Source organism: Lacerta agilis, chromosome 9 (genome assembly GCF_009819535.1).
Source record: "Lacerta agilis isolate rLacAgi1 chromosome 9, rLacAgi1.pri, whole genome shotgun sequence".
Lineage (NCBI taxonomy): Eukaryota > Metazoa > Chordata > Lepidosauria > Squamata > Lacertidae > Lacerta > Lacerta agilis.
Genome location: NC_046320.1, coordinates 12,608,942 through 12,631,922, shown reverse-complemented (window position 1 = coordinate 12,631,922; position 22,981 = coordinate 12,608,942). Strand labels below are relative to the sequence as shown.

General features: G+C 38.0%; 1 protein-coding gene across 6 annotated transcripts in view; it reads left to right on the top strand.

Moving 5' to 3' along the window:
• Positions 1–22,562, top strand: part of LCORL (ligand dependent nuclear receptor corepressor like) — a 54,443-nt gene extending 31,881 nt beyond the window's left edge. For 2 of the 6 annotated variants that reach the window (XM_033160887.1, XM_033160888.1), the window contains exons 7-8: positions 9,042–13,762; positions 21,300–22,562. In XM_033160887.1, the coding sequence (XP_033016778.1) occupies positions 9,042–13,762; positions 21,300–21,409 (4,831 nt within the window). In that variant the 3' untranslated portion in view covers positions 21,410–22,562. Of the gene's footprint in view, positions 1–93; positions 1,150–9,041; positions 13,763–21,299 lie in introns of those variants that run through there. The other 4 variants (XM_033160892.1, XM_033160891.1, XM_033160890.1 and 1 more) reach the window with 2 other exon arrangements.
• The last annotated feature ends 419 nt before the right edge of the window (positions 22,563–22,981 follow it).

The following is a 22,981-nucleotide window of genomic DNA, read 5'->3' as shown; positions in this document are numbered from 1 at the left end:
AGGAGTATAATAAAGGAGTGGACCCTTCCCTTCCATAGCTGTGTGAGAGTCTCTCATGCATCAGTTCACCATCGTTTCATTCCATCCATCCAGGAGACTCCACAGACACAGAGAGGACTATGTGGAAAGAAGTGCTGAGTTTGCAGATGGTTTGCTCTCAAAAGCGTTGAAAGACATTCAGTCCGGAGCACTGGACGTTAATAAAGCAGGCATACTTTATGGCATACCTCAAAAAACTTTACTTCTCCACTTAGAAGCCTTACCAGCAGGAAAGCCTGCACCCTTTAGAAACAAAACTCGGGATTTCAATGACAGTTATTCTTACAAAGACAGTAGAGAAACTTGTGCAGTGCTGCAAAAAGTAGCCTTGTGGGCAAAAGCTCAAGCAGAGCGCACAGAAAAAAGTAAACTCAGTCTACTTGAAACCTCAGAATTAAGATTCCCAACAGCTTCCAGTTACCTCCATCAGTTAACTCTACAAAGAATGGTCACTCAGTTTAAAGAAAAAAATGAAAATGTACAATATGAAACTTCAGCTCCAACAGTACAGTTAAAAATTCCTCAGCTAAGAATCAATGCTGTACCCAAACAACAGCCTGATAGTGCTGGACTTCTGGATGTTATGTACCATGTTTCCAAAACCCCATCAGTCTTAGAAGGATCAGCTCTTCAAAAATTGAAAAATATACTCCCAAAACAGAACAAAATTGAATGTTCTGCAGCTGTAACTCAGTCAAGTGTTGATTCATACTTTCTCCATGGGGACCTCTCTCCTTTGTGTCTTAATGCTAAGAATGGAATTGTTGATGGCACCTCTGAATCCACAGAAGATGGTTTAGATCGCAAGGATAACAAACAGCCAAGGAAAAAACGTGGTCGCTACCGACAATATGATCATGAAATAATGGAGGAAGCTATCACAATGGTAATGAGTGGAAAAATGAGTGTTTCCAAAGCACAAGGAATATATGGGGTACCTCACAGCACTTTAGAATACAAAGTTAAAGAAAGATCTGGAACGCTGAAGACTCCGCCGAAAAAGAAACTCCGATTGCAAGACACTGGGTTATTTAACATAACGGATTCAGGGACTGGCACCTGCAAAAATAGCAGCAAGCCAATATAGTTTCATTTGTTAGAAACCTCTGTGTGCGCGAGAGTGAGTGAGTGAGTGTGTGTGTGTGTGCGTGTGTGTGTGTATATGTGTATGCAGCTGTGTTAAACACACACACATGAGAAACAGAAAAAATTCACTTAAACAGAAGACAAATTTTACAGTTCAGAAACCACATACATGCCTTTTTGAAGAATAATTTTATTCAGGGTTTTCACTGTGGACAAAATGATAGAATCGATCACAATTGTGATAGTTTGTATTTAATATAATCCTTGTACAAATAAGTGAAAAAGATTCAGGTTTTATTCAGTAGTCAATAGCATAAAATGTTTGGAATAACTTGTATTTGTCATGTGAAACATTTTTTTTTTACTGATGAAGAGTGACCCTAGCCATTCAATAATCCATCTTATTAAGGAAATACATGATTAATACTTTGAAGACATTTATGCCTCAGAATTTTTCAGAAGTTGCAAGTAGCTGAAAATAATACAAATCAAGGGAAATTTAGGGGACAGTGCTAGTTTCTTAACTTGGAAACCAATGTGAAGTATTAGCTGAATATAGAATTTTCTATGGAAGAGAAACTACATAAAGGCTAAACATCTGATATAGATAAAGTTTCATTTTAAAAAGCGTGTGTTAGGTATAAAACTTGGTTCTTTTCATTTTATTGTTGGTTTAGCAAGAAATTGGTGTTTACAAAATATATACTTGTGAAAACTGACAAATTTAGTGTAGCTATAGAATGATTAACTATTAAATAAGATGGAATACTAAAGGCATAAAATTAACTGTTTTCCTTTAGTGTGGAAAATAAGCTAACTTGTAAGGGTTAAAGATGAAAGTTGGAATGCAGATTAGAGCATGTTCATAATGTGCACAGAATGAGCTTGAGAATGGTTATTTTGGTTTAAGTGTGCTGATTAGTTAGTTGGTGTTATGACTACTTACATTTTATTTAAGGATTGTGTAACACTCCTACTGAAAAACCTCACTGTAACAGTAATGTATTTGCTGCTGTGACATTTCAAAACTTTTTAGTTTATCAAAATGAACATCAGGTTTTCATTTTGGTGGGCCGATACATCATCACTTTGCTAATAACCAAATTTACAGTTCAGGGTCTTGTAGAATTACAGATATGAAACAGTGGAACTGTTTTGAATCTTCAGTAACTAGAGATTATTTGTATATTTACTGTTTGGAAGCCGGGCAGTTCATTTTAAATATATAACTTTTCATAGAATCTCAGAGGACCAGTTACCTTCAGATTACAGTTTTTTTAAAATGAATTTCAGAGTATTCATACTGGGCATGATCCTTCCCTGCACGAAGAATCCCTTTGTTTTCTTTTCTTTTCTTTTTTTTGCAAATTGTTTTTATTTTCATCAAAAGGAATAAACACTCACAAGTCATCATACAAATGTTCACAATGTTACATAAACTCCGCCGAGTTTTTTGGACTTCCTTCCTTCTTTACTCTGGTTTTCTAATTTTTCATCTTTCACTCGCTTTACCTTCTTTTATACATGTTTTGTTTTCTTGTTGTAGTTATATCTCTTACCATGTTTTCCCTCTGCTGCAAGAATCCCTTTGTTTTCATAGATTTATCATGCTCCACTTGGCTCTCCCAGCAAGCACGCAAGCAGTGCAGCCTAGGAGATGGGATCCCTGTGTGCACCTCCAATAAAGCCCTGCTCAGTCCAATTTTGCAAGCACCAGAGCTCATGTAACTTGACCAAGTGGGGCTGTGTGAATGTCTGGGACACGCGTACACATTCAGCCCCCGAAAACCATCCACTGTGCTACCTGTGAATTCACATGGGCTCAGGGCGTAAGCAGAGCAACAGAGTTGCTTTTGAGCCTTACGGAAATTCCTTATGTGTTGGCAATGTGCCCCCTAAGGGAAGGATCATAGCCACTAGATTTTATACTATGTAACCTGGGTATACTGTCAAATCATATCTACATATTAATGGAGACATCCATGGCCTTTTTCATTGAAAAACTAGATTTTTATGGGAAAGCTTACAATTTTCAGACACTATCGATTTTGCCATGCATGTGTGACTGAACACATTCTAAGCAACATTTTGTGTAATTTCGTCTCTTTGAATTACACCATCTGAATTCACATGCAGTTATATTTTATGCTATCCACCTCAGTTGGTAACATTTCATAATAAACTATTAAGAGGGGAATCAGCCCTTTCTTATTGATATTTTACAAACTAGAGTGACAATATAAAATAAAGGTAACAAAACTGGCCTCTTAGTTCTGTGCTGAATATTCTTCAGCTCTGTTGCGTATTAGAAAATCTTTTAAAAGCAAAATTCTGTATTAGAGAAATTAAAGAGACCATCAAACATCAGGTGTCAAGGTCATCTTTCATTTTAAAGAGCTAAGCCATATTTTTGTCAGGATTAAGATGATTAATTTGTTGTGTCTTTCCCAGTAGAAAACAAGATTACAGGTTTCGCTGTCTTTTCTAGAGCATTTTACTTGGGGAGCTGTTGGGACTTAGTTTACTGCTTAATGCATGAGCTGGGATCCTGCTTAGACACCACAGCATTTCCATCCTGCTCGCTACAGTTCCTTGCTCCCCCTGAAAAATGGTTCCTGAGGGTCAAGACAGCCTCTGGACCACTGTGTTACGTGACATAAGAGGGGGATTCCACTGTGAGGGGATTTCCCACTGATGCACGACTTCTTAGATCTCAGCCTTTTTTTAAATTTCTCAGACAATATTAGACTTTAGTCAGAGATATATATATCAAAGACATTACAGTACACTTTTAATATCATTTTAAAAGGTGGCCTGACCAAAAAAGTAACAGGATTCATAAAATCAGGGATCATTTTGCTATTGACTTTAACAGTGGTAGTTTTATATGTAATATTAATTTTCAGCATTTTAGTACTTGTATTTATTTTTGGTCAGAAATAGTATATTAAAATATTTTTTGATAGTTTGTAGATAATGCTCAACCTGTACGTTTTAAAAAAGAAACGTGATTATTTCTAATGAATGGTCTGAACCTTTGATTATACAACTGAGGAAAGGCAGGGAAATGCATAGACTCCCCTTATCCATCCCTAATGTGTTCTTTTAAAAAGGTTGTTTAAGTTATAATTTTGAAGTACTTTTAAATTCAGTTACCAGATGCTACTTAGAAATTGACAAGTCTCTGAAAATACATATTTCAGCAGACTTTTAAATGAAGGTGAAAGCAAGCCCTACATGCTTTCTACTTATTTGAATGTTTCTCAAGTATTTTATATTAAAAAAGAAAACAGTGCCTCTGTTTTTAGAACTACTGCTCAGTAAAGTTGTTTAAACCATTTCTGGTAGCTAATGACTATTTTATATTAAATTAAATTGTATATTAACTTTAGTAATACTGTTTTTTTTAGTTGTTTACAGTACAAATACCTGTATTTGTGTGTTTTTTTAATTGCAGTATTTCCATTGTTGCAGTAATTTAGTAAAACTCTGTGGCTGCCTTGATTTTTGACAGATTTTGTTAATAACTGATTTCTAGGCAATTAGTTCTATTTATGCATAAATCAATTGCACTATAATTCATGAATTATTTATTACAATATTTTCTAATGAATTCCATGTATTTGTCTTGTGTTGTAAATGTACTGTAATTCTGTTTCCTCTTTGTGTTGTTATATTTCTAAATCTGATTGTATGAATTTGTTAATGTGTTTCTATGTTGTAATTTTTAGTAAAGCACTTCAATGCTTTTGCACATAAATTTACAAAACTGATGTGTCATTGATTTGCTCATTCAGTAAAAAGAAAAATACTTTTATGTTGCCTCATTTGATTTAATCCATGGGCAAGACAACAGTGGTATAACAAGAGCAAAGTTACAATAAGTTGCAATTGCACTTTTTACACCCTTAGCACAAACATTGACACAGGGCAGTATTTTATATATATATATATATTTTATATATATATATGGGCCACTGCCTCTTGCGCACATTCCATTTATTTAAATGGGATGTGTGCAGGAGAACTTCTTGCTGTATTTCCCCCCATGGTTAGGGAAACCGATCAGTTCTGATCTGCAAATTTTACAAATTCATTTTCACATTTATACTCAGTTTCAATTTCCAGTATTTCGTAAATACCTGTATTTTAATTGCAGACCAGATTAGGAAATCCATATTATTATAACATGCTCTTTTAAATGCCCATTTAAAGCCAACAGATAGCTTTTAAACTTTTCTGCACCATGTGGTAAAATAAAATGCACAGGACTAGTGGTAAATCTCATTGCAATTTTCCCTTTAGTGTCAAAACAAAAGTAAAATACTGTTAACTGTGTAGCCTAATCTATGCATGGCACTATATGTGCAGCGAGAAACAGTATTAGAAATTCAGCAGAGAAACAAAGCTATTCTATGTATGTGTATGTGTCCTCAAGGTATATGTATGTACCACCTCTTGTTTCCTTTTCTACAATCTTTATCACTGATGGGAATCATACATTTTATACCGGTAGTTTATTTCCCTGCCATTCTTGGCGCCCGAATAACATGAAGCATGTCATTTCTTTCACAATTAGGGGCTGGCGTTTGAAGTGGAAAGGTCTGAGAAATTCATATAAACATTTTTAATACAGTGGTGCCTCGCAAGACGAAAAGAATTCGTTCTGCGAGTGCTGCCGTATAGCGAATTTTTCGTCTTGCGAAGCACCAACGGGAAAATAGCGGTTTGACGGGTTTTCGTCTTGCGAGGCAAGCCCATTGACAAATTCGTCTTGCGAGACAGCCTTTCGCTAGCGAATGCCTTTCGTCTAGCGAGGCATTCGTCTAGCAGGGCACCACTGTACTTACATTTACTTGCAGAGATTATTTACTTTGTAAAAGTGAATAACTGGTATCATGCTAATCTGAACTATAGTGCTCCACTATTTAAGTTTATAGAACACATTCTGAATAGTTTTGCAAAATGACATTTTTCTCGCCGTAACCTGGCTGTTAGGAAGCATGGCTTGACTTTTTCCATGGCCTTACTGTACTAGTAATTGTGCAAATGGATAGTTTTAAGGGAAGAACTGTAGGGGGGGTGGGTAAACAAGTGTTTCAAAATCTTGTTGCCCAGGATAATGGGGGTGCAGAGGCAGCAGAAGGGAGGATCAGCAAATGGCCCCTTAGTTCCGCCTAACAAATCCCCCCCTATTTTTGCTAAATTAAGCCTGATTGCAGTTTTGTATATGAACCCTCTGTCCATTAGTTCTCCCATTCAAATACCCCTACATAAGTGTTGTGATAGAAACATGGTGCTGGGAATTATGTTTCCTTTGCAGTACTTAAGTATACTGTGAATACACCCTTAGAATAGCGTTTTGAGGGAAACCTATCTACATTTCCTGAACACGGTTCTTCTATAACCCAGTGCAAACCTTGGGTTTTCATTATATCACTTGCTTACTGACCTCTAGAGATCGTCTCCATTCATAGATGGATAGACTATGGCTGCTGAAGGGATTTAAAGTCCATCTAAATCAGTAAAAAGTCAGAGTGCTGTGAGACTTTTATATATGATCAATAACAGGAAGTTTTTTTTTTGTTTCTGTGTCACACTTACTTGATATGAAGTCAATGGTACCAAACCCACTTTGCATCACCAACACTATAATCAATGCACTGCAGTTGCACATAAACATAAATGAACTTTGATTGTAAATATTTAGATTATTGGTCCTTTCAGGCCGCCATTACATAACTTGACCAGCAGTGGTTTTCCAAAGTCTCAAATTGAGGTCTTTTCCAGCCCTACAGCCTCAGTTATTTTAGCCAAAGACATAAAATACTGTATTTTATGTATGCTAGGCATGTTCTATATCATTGGGCTTTGGGTCTTCCTTTCTTTGGGCCTACTTCACAATTGTTATTCAGAGCTACCTGAGCCATCAAAAGAATACTCTATACTCTTGGTAACCTAGGAACACTTGACATGTAAATTTGGAGCTTTTAATCTGGTAACAGGGACTGGAATAGTTAAATCTAGAGAAATTCTATATTATTTTTAGACAAGAGCAAGACTATGCTTTACAGCTTCTGAATCAACAGCAATACTAATGCTACATGTGATCTGATATATCTTAAAAAATATTTCCTGCATTCTATAATGTTAAAACTATAAACACTAAATATTTTAGAAAACAGTATCAGGTATCCAGCTAGTGTCATGTTCAGAGTTTGGTGATATGTTTGAATATACATACTTTTCTGAAACAGAATTATATTAACATAAGTTAACTTCTCTTAATCAGTACTTTAAAAAATATTGATAGATGTTAATGGTTGAGGTTGCAATTCAGGAATGTTGTTCTTAAATCTGTATTTACTTTCTGCTATGAGCTATTAGCTTTTCAGTTTGAATTAATGATTAGGTAAGTAGTAACAGTTTTTAATATTATGTAGTTAGAGAAAATATTTAACTGGTTATTTTAGCTGAAGCCCTGTTTAGATCCATATAGATTTACTCTAAACTATAAAAACTACATTGATTTCCATAGATAGATAGACTTGTCCTATAAATTGAAATATATGTGCACCTGGTTCCTTTTCATTTCATTGACTCACTTGTACAGTGACTTTAAAAATGGTACCTACTACACACAGTTGTCATGTTGTGGGCACCCATAAGGCCTTTCTCATTTATTTAAATGAAGGACAATATACCGGTAGTTCTAAAAGAGCAAGAGTTGACACTGCCCTTGAAAGGAATGAGGAAAACTATTCATGTAAAGTTTTGAGTGAACTAAATTACACAGGGTCCAAATTCATATATGCAGTGCAGATTTTAAAAGAAAAGCCAGCATTTTTAGAACAATACCTGCAGTGAGTGGTTAAATATCCAACATTACACAGTATCCATTCAATTTTATTTTATTTATTTTAACGTTTAGCAGACTTGCTGCCTCTTTAGAAAGAGATTGGAAATAGTCTGGCCCAAGTAAAGCTCTTTTAAGTAATACTGATTTCTTAAATTCAAGATATAAAAGGAAATACTGCATTTCTCATTTAACTGGTAACTTAACCCAAATAAGCGTCAAATTTAATATCAGTGTTTTACTTACAGGACACATTTTTTTCAACGTAACGGTTGCTTACCAAATGGCTAATTTCCTGTATGGAAATAGGACATTCTTGTAGGAAGCTCAATACATCTTGAATATATTATTATTTATTGAATTTATATGCCACCCTATACCCGGAGGTCTCAGGGCGGTTCACAGAACAAAATCAAAATATAAAACCGCAAAATACATAATCAAAATAAAAACAAATATACAGTCATATCTGATAAATTCAAATGTGTATGTTTCGCTCCGTGTACAAGTAGGAGAAACCATCAACCAAGTTTTTCCCCCCTGTGCTGTGTGCTTTTGCAGCACAAAATGTACTTTTAGAACTCATGAAATTTGCTATTAAGACATGATATTTGTATTAGAAATTTGCCATGTGTGAAGCAGCCCAACATCCAGTTGATTTAAATGTAATTTACTTACAGTTAAAATGTGATTAGGATGACAACCATATCGTGACTATTATTTAAATTAAAATAATTATCTCACTGGAGTAAATGAAGGCTTATTATTTCTATGGTTAGACTATTTTATGGAAGGTGCAGTTGCATATGTTATATTGGAGAATCTAGCTCACTAAAAATAATATATTAGCCAAGCTTGAGTTTTTCTCACTGTTGTATCACATAATGTTAGCAGATTCATTAATGTTGTATGTGTTCCATACAATGTATAGGCAGAACCTCAGTGGAAGTGTCACTTTTGAAATAAGAGTTTTGGTACCTTATCAGAATTAATCTTCAGTCATATTGTGCCATATTTAACTGCAATTTCCTTTTTGTTTTGATCTGCTTTTCGTTTTCAGTTCAAGTGCAACAGATGATGCAAAATCAGAGGAAACATCTAAATTGGAAAGAGGAAATTCTGCTCTAAGCAAGGTTTTGGAATCGTTATGCTCTTATCATGGGCATCAGATTTTAGCTATGTTGAAATTTTTAATCCAAGAATCGTGTATTGATTCTGTTGGCAGTTGTCAACTGCCACAAACTATATATTCTGAAGCATCTGAAGATGATGTGCACATTCCAGCCTGCAGTTGTGATGGCAACATGCAAATGAAAAGGTGCTGCTTACAAAATCAAAGACCAAATACTTGTTTGCCACCTCTGTCAGTCTATGTGAAAGACTTAGATCGTTTGTCATGCCAGTCTGTGACTGTTGGATATGTTAACACAGTGGTAAACAATGGGAATCCTGTGCCTTCTAGTCCTCCTAGGTGCTGCCTCAAACAGTTAAAGGATTGTAAGAGCCACATGGCAAAAACAGCACTTTGTACACATCTCATTTCAGCAGGGCAAAAGATTAACAAAGCTAGCAGAGGCCACAGCCCTTCGCCACCTACATTATCACCTGTGGAAGCTGATGAATATGATTATTTGGAGGAATCAGTTGAAGGATCTCTAAATAGACTTGAAATGAATCGTAATCAGCCTCCTTGCCTGTCACGAGCTGAAAGAAGTTCTGTGTGTGAACCGAAAAATAAATTATGCACTGCAGAAGTGTCCGGTAACGTGGATAAGACTTTTCTAAGTCCAAATCAAGAAACTAGCCTTATAAATTCTGATAAGCTTGAAAAAGTTGAAAATGCTGCCTCCTTTCAGGACTTAATGGATCGAATTAATGAGAAATTAAAATCAATCGAAGCTACTGATACAGTAAATCTTGCAAAATTATCTAAGAGTGATGGGAGAACAGAATCTGATATTAAATTACAGAGCTTCATAACCTCTCTCTTACATGATGCTAAGGCAAATGATTACAATTTTATGGAGCTGTTGAGCCAGCATGACAAAGAAGCAGAAAATAAAATTATCCAAACACGATTTCGCAAACGGCAAGAAACCTTATTTGCACTGCATAATTCCCCCGATTCATCACTGTTTAGAAGACAATCGTTGCAATTTAAGAGAGAGCTAGCCAGTCTGGATGAAACCTTCATAAGAAAAAAGGCAAATTCAGAAAGAAATGTGAAAAAAAATTACAAACTATCACCAAACAAAAATGAAAATCATAGCACATCAAAAGATCAATCTTTACAAATTAATGAAAATAAATATCAGCTATTTTCTCCCATTAAATCAAAGTCTTTGCCAGTAGGTCAAGAAGAGACAGTAGAACTACTTCTGAATAATTCAGAGACCAATTCTGGTTTAGTGGCAATTTCAGAAAATAATTCTACAGCATCCCAAACCAGCTTGGCTAAAATACATGGAAATTGTGAACTACATATGGATCCAGTCTCTGTGAAGGGAGATGATGATAGGATGTTGGACAGGACCAAACACAATGTTATTCCTCCTATGTGGTGCTCTGTGTATGTGACAAACAATTTTTTATTTCAAAAATCCTCAAACGGGAAAAAAACTAACTGCATGGAAAGAGAAAAAATGCTTAAAGATTTACAGGCCCAAACGTGCAGCAATGAAGATATAAATAAGATTGTACGAAACACAAATCTACATGTTGTTGTAGAGCGTTTGGAAGATACAATAAATATGGCTCAAAAGACTAAAAAGCCATTGTTTAATGGTTATAAAATATCCAGCAAACTGAAAGATACGCACAAGTATGAAGCCAACAATAATGCTAAAAATGGTCTTCTTATTAGCATGAGTGAAAGTGGAAGTACGGGACAATATGTACTGTCACAAGCTCATGCGCCATGTAGCAATAATAGCAAACAGGAATGTCTGCCAACAAAAGAAGAAAAAGTGTCTGATGAAGGATATAAAAGCCTTTTGAAATCATCGGCATTTAATTCAGATTCGTTGACTTACCATAATGAGGACTTGCAATCAAGTTCTGATGTGGGAGACAATTCTCCAGCGCTAAATTACACTAGTCCTATCAAACTTATGTTCCTTTCAGAGATTAATAGTAGCGAAGGAGTCAAATACACACTAACCTCTGTAAATGATTCTGCGAAATTAAACATTGACCTTTATTCTCTTCAGAGGAAAACAAGTGTGCTATCAGAAAAGCAATTGGAAGCTGTGGATCCTGATAAAACTCTTTCTCTTGAAAACAGTCCTAAAAATGAAGCAAATTCTGTTTTTCCTACAGTTATTGCCCATGAAACAAACATTGGTGAGCATAAGCCAAATGATAACCCTGTAGAACAAAGTGGCAATGGATGCTCTCTGAAAAGAAAACCGGGCCGACCAAAAAAATTAGGTCCTCAAGTTGTGAAGCAGATTAAGCGTCCAATTGGTCGACCGCCAAAGCCTAAGGTAGATGCTGAAAATGCCAGTAATATAAGTGATTCCATCAGTGCTAGAGGGAAAAGTGTGAGCTCCAGTGCAGAAGTTCCAGAGGACAATAATATTAACAAAAACATTACTGTGACAGTTGTCTTTGGAAGGTCACGAAGGACTAAGAGGTGTGTTTCTGAAGGTAGCCTAAATGTAGTCAGTTTGGTACCAAGTCCTCACAATCATGTTAATGTTGTACGTGAATCAGATCAAGCGAAGCAGAACTCGGAAACGAGGAATAGTTTGCCAAAAAACAGAAGTACGCAAAATTCTGCCTCTGAACGCAAGACCTCTGCATCTGGCTATGAGTATGTTAGACCTTTAGAGAGCAGCCCATTGTTACCATCCCATTGCAGCAATATCATAAGACCAAAACAGAAGCCTTTAAATATAATTAGAAAACCTGGTAGACCAGCAAAAGTAAAAATATCTGGCATATCAGTGACTGTTAACCAGATTTCATCTCAGGAAAGGATAGTGAATATTACCAGCTGCCTGCCTCCTTTAGAACAAGAGACTGTGTTAGAAAAACATGTGTCTCCTAAGAAGGTTGATCAACAATGCAATAAGTTGGATGTTTCAAAAAGCTTTTGGAATGATAAAGGGAAGGATTTTTCGGACGAAATTATTACAATAGCCCCAAGTAAACCCGAAATCCCTTTGAGACAGTCTCTTAGAGATAGAAGACCATCACTGCCTTTCTTACAGTCCTTAGCATCCTCTAACTCGCTGTCTTGTAGACGTGCCTTTCTACACAAATCCTATAAGCTCTGTTTGAAAAATGCTAAGAATCAAAAAATAAAACATTCAAACATGACACCCAAAGATACCTCAGGAAATAAGGGCCTAGCAAAAGCAAAAAAAAGTCCAGAGAAGAATAAGTTTAGATTTGTTAATGAATTGTCATCGGATCCCACCATTTCATCAAATTCTTCCCTCAGATGGTGGGATCCTTCCATTTCTAATGATTCCTTGTTAAAAGAACTAAATAGTAGATATGAACAGATAACAAATACTTGGTTGCACGTGAACGGAGAAGAATTTGAGAAATGTCTCTATGATGAGCGGTGTCATATTGAACAAGACTATAGCATTAAAGTCTCAAACCCTTTGGACTCCTGCATGTTACAGCTTGAAAACTCTCCTATAAAAATGCTTTTCCAGAAAAAGTGTAATATAGATGAACTGTGCACATGGTTTATGCAAACTACGGAAACACAGTCACTGTCATTAGTGAGAAAGGCAAATGCTCGCAATCCTGTTGAAGTCATTAGTACACGGCAATTTAAAATTGGAACAAGACAATGCGATTGTAATACTAGTCCTTTGAGAAAGCACTTTAAAAAATTTGCACTATCCACGCCATCAAAACCAGCAGGAAAGATACAAATCCTACATAAAATAGTCAGGTCTCAAGTCTTAAAGAGGAAGCGTAACTTCACTTTAGCTAAATTAAGAAGAACCAAATTTGAGAATTTACAGCACGGTCGGTGGAGACAAGTGAAAAAGCTGTATAACCATGGATCAAGTGACTGGAAATCGAAAAAGCAGCATTTGCGATTCTTCTGCCAAAGCCAGTGTTTTGCTAACCCAAGTCAGGAGATGAGCAACAAAATGGGCGCAAGCCACGAAAATGGTACCGTAGACACTAAATCGCCCGCAATTCTTGTAGACTCTCGGAGAATCACTTCAACTGGAAATGAAATCACAAGTGCATTTTATCAGCAGAAAACACAATTGACAGACCTCAGCACAAAGCCTGGCTTGATAAATAATTGTAGACCAAGCGCACAATCAGCATATCACAACCAAAAAAATATTGGGAAAGCACATGCCTTTGGTGAAGATGACTGGAAAGACAAAACCTTTAAGGATTGTAGAATATTTTTGAAGAAAATCAACCCAGCTGAAGAGCAGCGTTCTTTCAACAGCACTGTTGTTTGCACTCCGGAATCTGTAGATCGTAGTGCCAGTCACAGCTACTTTCAGGGGAAAAGGCACTGTACTTTAAGGTCCCATTCTGCTAAGCAGAGAATGTCCGACAGATGCGAAAAGGATGCTGAGGAAGCTAAGAATTTCCTGCATATTGAACAAGACTGCAAGAAGCCAAGCAAGCGTGTCACTTTTGAAGATGGCCCTGCTGAGGTCCCTAAGAAAACAAGCAAGAGGAGGAGGACACAGTACAAGCTCACCAACTTGAATATAAGAGAGAGGAATACGAGGCAATTATGCAGCACTGGCCAAGTACCAAGTTGTTACTCAAAGTACCAACTAGGTAAGTTTTATTTCATCTCCCCCTCACCCTTATGCAAAATCTGTATTAACTTTCCATTAAAATGAGACAAATGAAAATGCTCAGTACAGGAGAGCATTATGATTCTTTTTACAAAAGATAGGAACCTACCATTTTAAACCACGCAGTGCTAAAAGTGTTTAGCATTGCTTAATGTTTTGCTGTATAAAATTGAATTTCCCATTTGCCTTGATAGTACACTATTTTCAAGCAGGAATTCCCAAACTGGCCTGCAGATTACAAGCTTCGTTGAGGTGGTCCGCATTCTGTCTGTGGATTTGCGGTTGAAGGATGGGAGATGGCATCTCCCATCACCTTAAATATACCGATTTATAATTGTGTTCATTGCTTCTTTTGTTTCTTAAATTGTATTCTTATTGCGTTGCAATTTGAATCCTGTGGAACATAATAAAAAATACAATATATAAGTAATATAAGAAGCATTACAAATGCAATTGCTAACCATACAACATCTGACACAACATGCTACAACAGGCAGGAAAATCATTAAGTGGTCTGCCAAGACCCTCTGCAATTTTCAAGTTAAAGCATTTTGAGCAAAGTTTTTTAAAAATTAGCCATATACTAAATTCTGCTTCCTTTCAGTAAAGTTTAAAGTACACAGTCCTCCTGAACCAGGAAGCTTGATATATGTACGGCCATGAGGCTTCCTTGCACAGATTGGATACTATGGAAGAATCATCTGTTGGGATGGAACTATATCCCCCTCCCTACTCTGATAGAGCCCAGCATTATGAAAACGGACTGCTGACCACTTTAGCAGCTGTGTATGAGGAAGCAGGGCACACACTAAGTACTACTTGGTGCTATAGTCTAAGGAATCTGAATTCAGACAGAGAACTGAAAGCACAGTGCTGAAATATTTTCATTATAAAGGGATAATTGGAAAAGAAGGTTGGGTGTGTAATTAAAAATAACATTTTATATGGTTATATAAGAAACCAAAGAAGATCAAATTTAAAACTTGACTAATGCCCCCCCCCTAATTTCCAGTTATTCAGAATGGCAAATTGTAAATTGCAGGGAGGGGAGACACAACCAAATTATATTTAAAAATGCAGAATTATGCTAAATTGGGGGAAGAGGCTAAAATGTTTAATTGCTTAGCTCCGGCATAGGCAAACCCGGCCCTCCAGATGTTTTGGGACTACATTTCCCATCATCCCTGACCACTGGTCCTGTTAGCTAGGGATCATGGGAGTTGTAGTCCCAAAGCATCTGGAGGGCAGAGTTTGGAGAAGCCTGGCTTAGCTTATGTCCCTTTTCATTTATCTGTATTATTTCCAAGCCTATATAAACATACTGGGGGTGGGGGGGGGGATAATGTGCATATTTTGATTTCTTGAGGACTCTATCTTGAGTGTGTCCTATGCACTCACTTTGAACCACACTGGTGTGGGGGGTTAGATAAATGAACTGTCTATAGCATGAAGTCATTGTTATAAGGTGAGCTGCCCATTTTTATATTAATGTATGTATAAAGAGCTCTCTCATGGCTGCCAGTTTTCTTGGTAGGCTAGAGTTTGCCAGATTGCAACCCCCCCAATCTTGCCTGTTTATTTAAATCCTAAATATTATAGGATATTATAGCCACATACTCTGCATTTAAAGGGGCCGGCAGGACCCCATGTTGTAATCTGGCAACTTTAGATATATATTCTTGTGGTGGGGTGGAAATTCAAATTACATAGAAAGCACAGGTGTGTTAAAATTGGCAGCGGCAACAAAATTCCGCTCACTATAATAGCTACTTTTTCAGGCATAGCTTTGTGATATCCTTTTAAGAAAAAGAAACTGATAACTTTTTCACAGTCTTTCATTATTTCACTTGAGACTTCTGTTGTGTTGTTTTTGTTCTTTCTCTGTTGTTCATAGTTTTCCATACTTACTAGCATGTAAAGGAAATAAACCATTGCTTGCTGGACAGTGCTGTAACCAGAGCAGACATCATTTCAAATCTGCCTCCGTTTGTAATCCAAAGCTCTGATGGTATTAATTTTAGGCACATAATTAAATTCCATGTGCCCTCTTCTAATGACCATAAGAAAATACCTCACTTTTAAGTGCATACAGGTGAAACTCAAAAAAATTAGAATATCATGTAAAGGTTCATTTCTTTCAGTAATTCAACTTAAAAGGTGAAACTAATATATGAGATAGACTCATGACAAGCAAAGCGAGATATGTCAAGCCTTTATTTGTTATAATTGTGATGATTATGGCGTACAGCTGATGAGAACTTTGGGGTTATATTATAACAAATAAAGGCCTGACATATCTCGCTTTGCATGTCATGAGTCTATCTCATATATTAAACTCCAGTAGCTAATGAAAACAATTGCTCACATAAATGGACTTTTCCACGATATTCTAATTTTTTGAGTTTCACCTGTAGTCATGTATTTAGAATATTCATAATTCTTTCTGGTATTATTTTTTTTAAGTACCAAATTGGTGAATAATAAAACAAATTCAGAACCAAATAACAATTCTGAAACAATTAAATATTCAATGAAAACCCCATATTACAATTACCAAGACCAGGAATCATTGAAATTAGGGTTTAACAGCTGGGAGAAGCTCCCCAGAAGCCATATCTCGGTGGGGAGCTTATTCCAAGTTGCCACAAATGAAGGTCTGTAGCATAGTTAATAGGGCCTCCTCTGAATAACTTAATGAATGGGCAGAATGGGAGAATGACATATATGTACAATGGCATTAATGTGAAACTTCAGTAATACAACTTAAAGTATCTGTGTTGCAGTGCCGAAGTTCTAGTACCAAATTTTCATCAAGTGTTTCATGCAATGGTACTTTTAGGAGAGGGGAGTGTTTCAGTGCAGTTATTTTTCAGGGCACCTGTATTTTTGAACAGTTTATTGGTGCTATGCAATTAATGTCTATTTTTAAATAAGGAATTAACAGTGCAAGCCTCTATTATTTTTACTTATAAGTAATTCCCACTGGCCTCAGTGAACTCTGAATTACCATTCCACTTCATTTGATGACCCCATGTTCTAGTATTATCTATTTTCTTCACCCCATGTATAAAGAAAGCTATAAAGCCCTTCTCGTTTATCCTTTACTCACCTTATTAAAAATAGAAAGGGCCAAGTGTAATAACCTTTCCTCATAGAAGTGTTTGTTCCAGCCCCCTGATCATTTGGGGTGCCCTTTTCTGCACCTTTTCCAGCTCTACAATATTATTTTAGAGATACAGCTGCCAGAACTTATATCCAGTATTTTGAAGGTGAGTGCGCCATTGATTTCTTTAAAGAAATTACCTTGTTAGCAGTTTTATTTCTAAACCCTTTTCTAATGATCCCTAGTGTATAGAATTTACATTTTCCAGGGCTGCTCAACCTTTTCATTCAGCTGCCCACCACACCCCCAAGAGCTGTTTCTCAGTTCAGATCTTGTCAATGTGCATCATGTTAAACTTATTTACAGTGAATTGCTTTTGCCGTATTAATGCCCATTTATTCTGTTTGGATAGATCTTTTTGGAACTTGAAAATCCCCTTTCGTCTTTAGCACCTCTGATAATTTGGTGTTTTCAGGAAATGTCATCATCTCACTTAACTCTAGATAATTTAGGTCCCAGTATAGCTCCGGGGCGGAACCCAACTTCTCTCTCCAATGTGAGAACTGAACTCTTTTGCTTCCTGTTCTTTATCCAGCTACTGTTTCATCCAATGACCTGTCCTCTTGTCACATTGGGGTCACAAAGGACTCTTTGGGGAGGAGCTATCAAAAGAGTATTCAAAGTCCAAGTTCATAGTCTGTATGGTATTGTCCCTGTCCACATGCTAAATTACATCTTCTTTCCTGGATCTCTTTTAAAAATGTATGTTACATTTGGCCGTTTTTCCAGTCTTCAGGTATGGAGCTGATTTTAGGGACAAGTTACATTTGTTTTGTTAGTAGACCAGCAATAATAACATTTGAGTTCTTGAAAAGACTCAGGAGGGATAACATTTGCACCTGGTGAATGGTAAATTTTTAATGGGTCAATAAGATCTAGAACTTCTTCTCATTGCCACTAATTGCCTTACTTTAATTTTATTATTTTTTATTACATTTGTATGCCACCCTTCATCCGTAGATGCATATAGATCTCAGCCTTAGCTTTTCACACTACCTTTGTGAACATACCAGATTGGACCTGGTGCTGTTGTACATCTTCCACGGTGAAGACGTACACAAAGAATCAATTCAGTTTATCTGCAGTCTCCTTTTCTTCTTTCGGCACCCCTTTCACTCCCTTGTTATCTAGCAGTCCAACCACCTTTGTGGCTGGTTTCCTAGTTCTGATGTAGTTAACTACATATTCTTAATGTTTTTAGCAATATGCTGCTCAAATTCTTCTTTCGGCTCTCTCGTTTGCTTGCATATCTCTTGCCAGTGTTCGTCTTCCTTTTTTGTCTTTTTATGGGCAAGACTTCTTTAATAGCTTCCTTGATTCTGCTCATTAACCACACTGACATCCTCAAGGATTTGGTGCTACCATTCCTGTTCTATGTGAGCTTATATTCCTGCAGTTTTGAGCAGTTGTTTTGGAAAGGGTTAACACGTTTGAAGGTGGCTTTCAACTTCATTTTTACCAATCTCCCCACTTTACCATTTACCAATCTGCTCCCTAAATCTCTAGCAAATAAAACAAGTCTCAGCCTCTTCCATGACATCCCATCTCCTACAAAAGGGGTGTCCAACAGGTCGATCGGGATCGACTAGTCGATCCCTGGGAAGTTTTGGTCTTGCGAAGCACGACCATAGGAATGCATGGGAATTTAATTCCCATAGGAATGCATTGAAATTTTCGTCTTGCGAAGCACGACCATAGAAAAATTAGTCTTGCGAGTCACCTAAAAATTGCAAAACACTTTCATCTAGCGAGTTTTTCGTTGTGCGAGGCATTCGTCTTGCGAGGTACCACTGTACTGATAAATTGCTGATGAGTACAATATCAGCAAATCTAGTCTTCTGCAAACCTGTTTATAAGACGTTCAAAATAAAATAGCAATAGATACTTCGAAATGCACTGCTGCTTTACAGTTTGACTTTGATTGTCACCAAAATCAGGGTTTATTACTAATAAGGTTTATGTACAAAATGGCTACAGCCAGTATAGTCAACTAACATGGACACAATCCGCACCCAAATGTGTGCCACCTGAAAGCACTGCTGCTGACACTCCCGGAGAGGAGCTAGGTCTTCCTTCTCACTGCACCCCTTAACATGGTGCCTCTCTGGAGAGGGTGGAGCTGGAGAGCACAAATGCATCATTTGTACCAGTAACAGGTTTTTCCAAATGCTATTTGCCACGAGGGGGAGAGGGGGGTTACCAAGATCATCATTGGGGGGGGGAGGCAGTGGTGATTCCCTGTTCCTCACTCCTAAATTATTTTTAAAAAACCTACAGTATGGTTGCTTGTCACATTGTTAATGTAACATGCATTAGACTCCCAGCTCACATGCAGAGTTTTAGATAAGACTTGCAAAAGAAAGCTCTTGCCTATCTGGATTATTTGCCTTGTCTGCTGTTTCTCTTTTCATCTCATTCTCTTTTCCCCTCATTCTGTTTTTTGTTAGCTGGGGACTTGAATTTGCCCTGGATGCTGTTGCAGAACTGGGGACAAAAATCTTTTTCAAAAGTTTCAATGCCAGTTATTTTTCTACAGCCGCAGGAAAAGAGAAAAGCAATTGGCCTTACATTAGCTTTGAGTGTGAAATACTGGAACTTAAGATGAGATACTAAAACAAACACCGGTATATTTAGATGAAATACTAAAAACTACATAATTTCTGTTAACTCTGATACCCTTTTTAGGGGGACTAAATAGGCTACATACAAAATCAGATGGAAAGGGAACAATCAAGCCAAAGTTACTCAGTGAGGCAGTAGAATCAGAGAATTGTAGGGACTGTGAGGGTCATCTAGTCCAACCTCCTGCAACACAGGAATCTTTTGCTCAACATGGGGCTTGAACCCATGACCCTGAGATTAAGAGTCTCGTGCTCTACCAACTGGGCCATTTTAGTAAATCCATAGGATTTTGAAATGCTTGCTTTTAGCAATACAATGCCCCGAATAGTTACATTTTGCCTATCTAAACTAGGAGCAGATTTGATGTCTCTTTAACTGGTCACCATACACTGATCTGTATAGCTAAAGACCTCCAGAATTCAGATCCAGATGTGCATGGGCATGTACAAATGGGAAGGCAGGTGTATCAGAAGCGGAGGAAGAGCTATGACTTGAAAAGTTCACTTTCTTAATTTTGGTAGCCAGCTCTGTGATTTTGTGGCTTAACTTACAGGCAACGAAGCCTAAAAAAATGTTCAAAAAGGGATTAGTGGACAAAGATGTTATTAAGGTGAATTTAGGGGCTAGCACAGCTGGTGCTCAGGGAAGACAGTTCTCTGTTCGTCAGCTGTGGAAGCTGGAAGGGCAGCAAGGCTTTGTTGAGCCGCTGACCTGATACACGGGGAAACTTTCCCGCATGTCTGCTAAGCAGCCGCAGAAAACCTCTGGCTTGCAAGGAGACCCTCCCTGGAGCCCAAAGGGGACAATCTCTTCGGGCTCCAGGAAGGGTCTCCTTTGCATGAGGAGGTGCAGCGGGGCTTTGCTGAGGCTCTTCAACCTTCTGGCTAACAGCTGACACATGGGAAAGCAGCTACTGTCGCTGTACTTTCCCACAAGTGAGCTGCCTCTGGCTCGCAAGGAGTCCTCTTTGGGCCCTGGGAAGGGTCTCCTTGCGAGCCGGAGGTTTGCTGAGGCTGCTCAGGTCAGCTGCTCAACAAAGCCCTGCTGCCTCTCCAGCTCTCTCTTCATTGCGTGTGAGCTGTGCAAACCCCCATGTGTCTCCGGCTCCTACAAGCCCCTCCGGGAGCCTTGACCAGCTCAGCTGAGGTGCAGGGAAGCTTTCAACAAGTCTCTGGCTTGCGAGGAGGGTGGGTCTCCTCGCAAGCCACTGGGCATCTCCAGGGTGCTCCCCATTTTGCATGATTTCGCTGATGCACACAGGGGTTCAGAACATAACTGCTGTGTAAGTGGTTATCTCAAAACAGAGATAAAAGGAATACGCTTCCTTGGATGATGTAAATACCTTAAATTGCTAATTTAGTTAAGAATATAATTGATAATTGAGGCAATAATATAAAGTCTTACAACACTATATATGTGGCTCCCTTGCAAATCACTGACAGACAAATCCTGAATTTGTAAGCTTTGGACAAAGGTTGGGCCTTACGTCCCCTTGACTTCAGTGGAAAAGATTGAAGAATATGCATGCTTAACTTTTCCATTGGATTATTTAAATTTAGCTGAACTATAAAGAAAAACAGCATTTGACAAAAATTGCAAAGAATATATTTGTACTGATTAAATGGGTTTGTACCATCAGAACCTTCTGCTAAATTTGTGAATATTGTGAACGCACACACCATTCATACGAAAATGTGTGAAGTCCAGGTCTTAATTTTCTCTTTTTTTATAGGGCCTCTTAAACCTGTTGGACTGCCTTTGCTGGGAGGATTTGCAAGCAGAGCTGTTGAATACTCCATGATCCCATTTCAGTTGCCTCTTCATGGAAGCTCCCAAGTCTAACAGCAAAAACCCATGAATCGTCAAGATGAGTCCATCTGTCTTGTAGTCTCTGATAAAGCATGCAATACTGTGAATGATTGTAAAAACTGAGCAAGCCATTGCTGTAATAACTAAGCAAAACTGCTTCAAAGAGCTAGACACTACCTTTCTGGGGGCTGTTTGGGTCGCTGCCAGGCAGCATGTTCTACCTGGGGTAAGAGCTGCTTCTGATAGTCAGGCATAGTCTTCCCGGAAAGTGCCCTGGGGGACTGTGCCCATTCGTAAGCTTCTTATGACGGACTTCTGAACATGCATGCCAAAATCTCTTTACAATGGTTAGCCATTCGGTCGTGGTGCCTAGAAGTTGCATGCTGGGCAAACTGGCTTCCTAAGATTCCCCCCAATGCAGAGTAAAATTGCATTGCTGTGTTTTTATGTGACATTTTGTGTGTATCTTGAGATGTATGTGCGTGGTGTTGTTTTTTCCCAAAAGACCTTTGGAAACAACCCTGCAGAAAATAGCAGCTTCAGAAACCTCTCTCTGACGAAGTTGAGATTGCTGTAATGAGCCCTATTTTTATGTATATATATTTTTTCTTGGTGTTAAAATTAGCTTTTTTTTTGTCTGCAGAGCTTCCTTAAAATTGTCCCTTTGGCAGACAACTTGGTTGACAAGTTGTTTGGTTGGTAAGGGATTTTTACTGGATTACTTGGGACTTCTGCACTGTTACCTCACCTGAGACAGACTAACGGGAATGTAACTGTGGAAGCTATGGACTTTAACTAGATGCCATGTAGAGGACAGGGGTTAGCTTGTTGTGTCCTTATTTACCTTAGGGTTGAAAGGGTTCCCCCCCCCCATCTCTGACCCAATCCAGCTCATTTAGCTGGACTCAGGTGAGCATCATAGTAGGTGCACACCTGCATTGGCCTTGCTAGTAGACGCTTGCTTCTCTGCACAGATTCCCCCAGTCCAGGACCTACATACTGAGTGCAGAGGGGACTGGGAGTGACTTGAAACGGTTTTGTTCTAGATCAGGACTGATGTTGAAGTTTGTGTGGCTTGAAATGTGTAGGGTCCCTAGATATTATTCCAGTAATAAATCTACCTCTGCACTGAGCTGTCAATTATTTTCATGTACTTTTGATGGATTTCAAGTGTCCAGGTTCATAGCTTGGGGGGGGGGAGGAGTTCTGTAGATTCGATGGGGAAAAAGATATACTTCCGTGGAGGCTAAACTATTTCCCTCTCTCGCCCCTCCCCAGAGCCAGACCTGCCAGGCTTTCATCAAACAAAACAGACAATCATGTATAGCTTGGTTCATATTGTAGTCTGCAGCTCTGCTCTTTCTTTCCCATTCTGAGGTATCTGCAGGGAAGCACCAAGAAACAGTGTAGCAAGGAGTTTGTGCACATGTATATTACAGTACTTGGATGGTGTTTCTTTAGTACTTGAGCATCGCAGTTTATGGTTTGGCTTTGCTTGATAAACTGATTATAAATTGAGATTTTTTTGGGGGGGGGGAGAGGGGAAGTTCAATCCAACATTGTATAATCGCAGTAGGCATTTCTTTTTTTAAAATAATAATAATA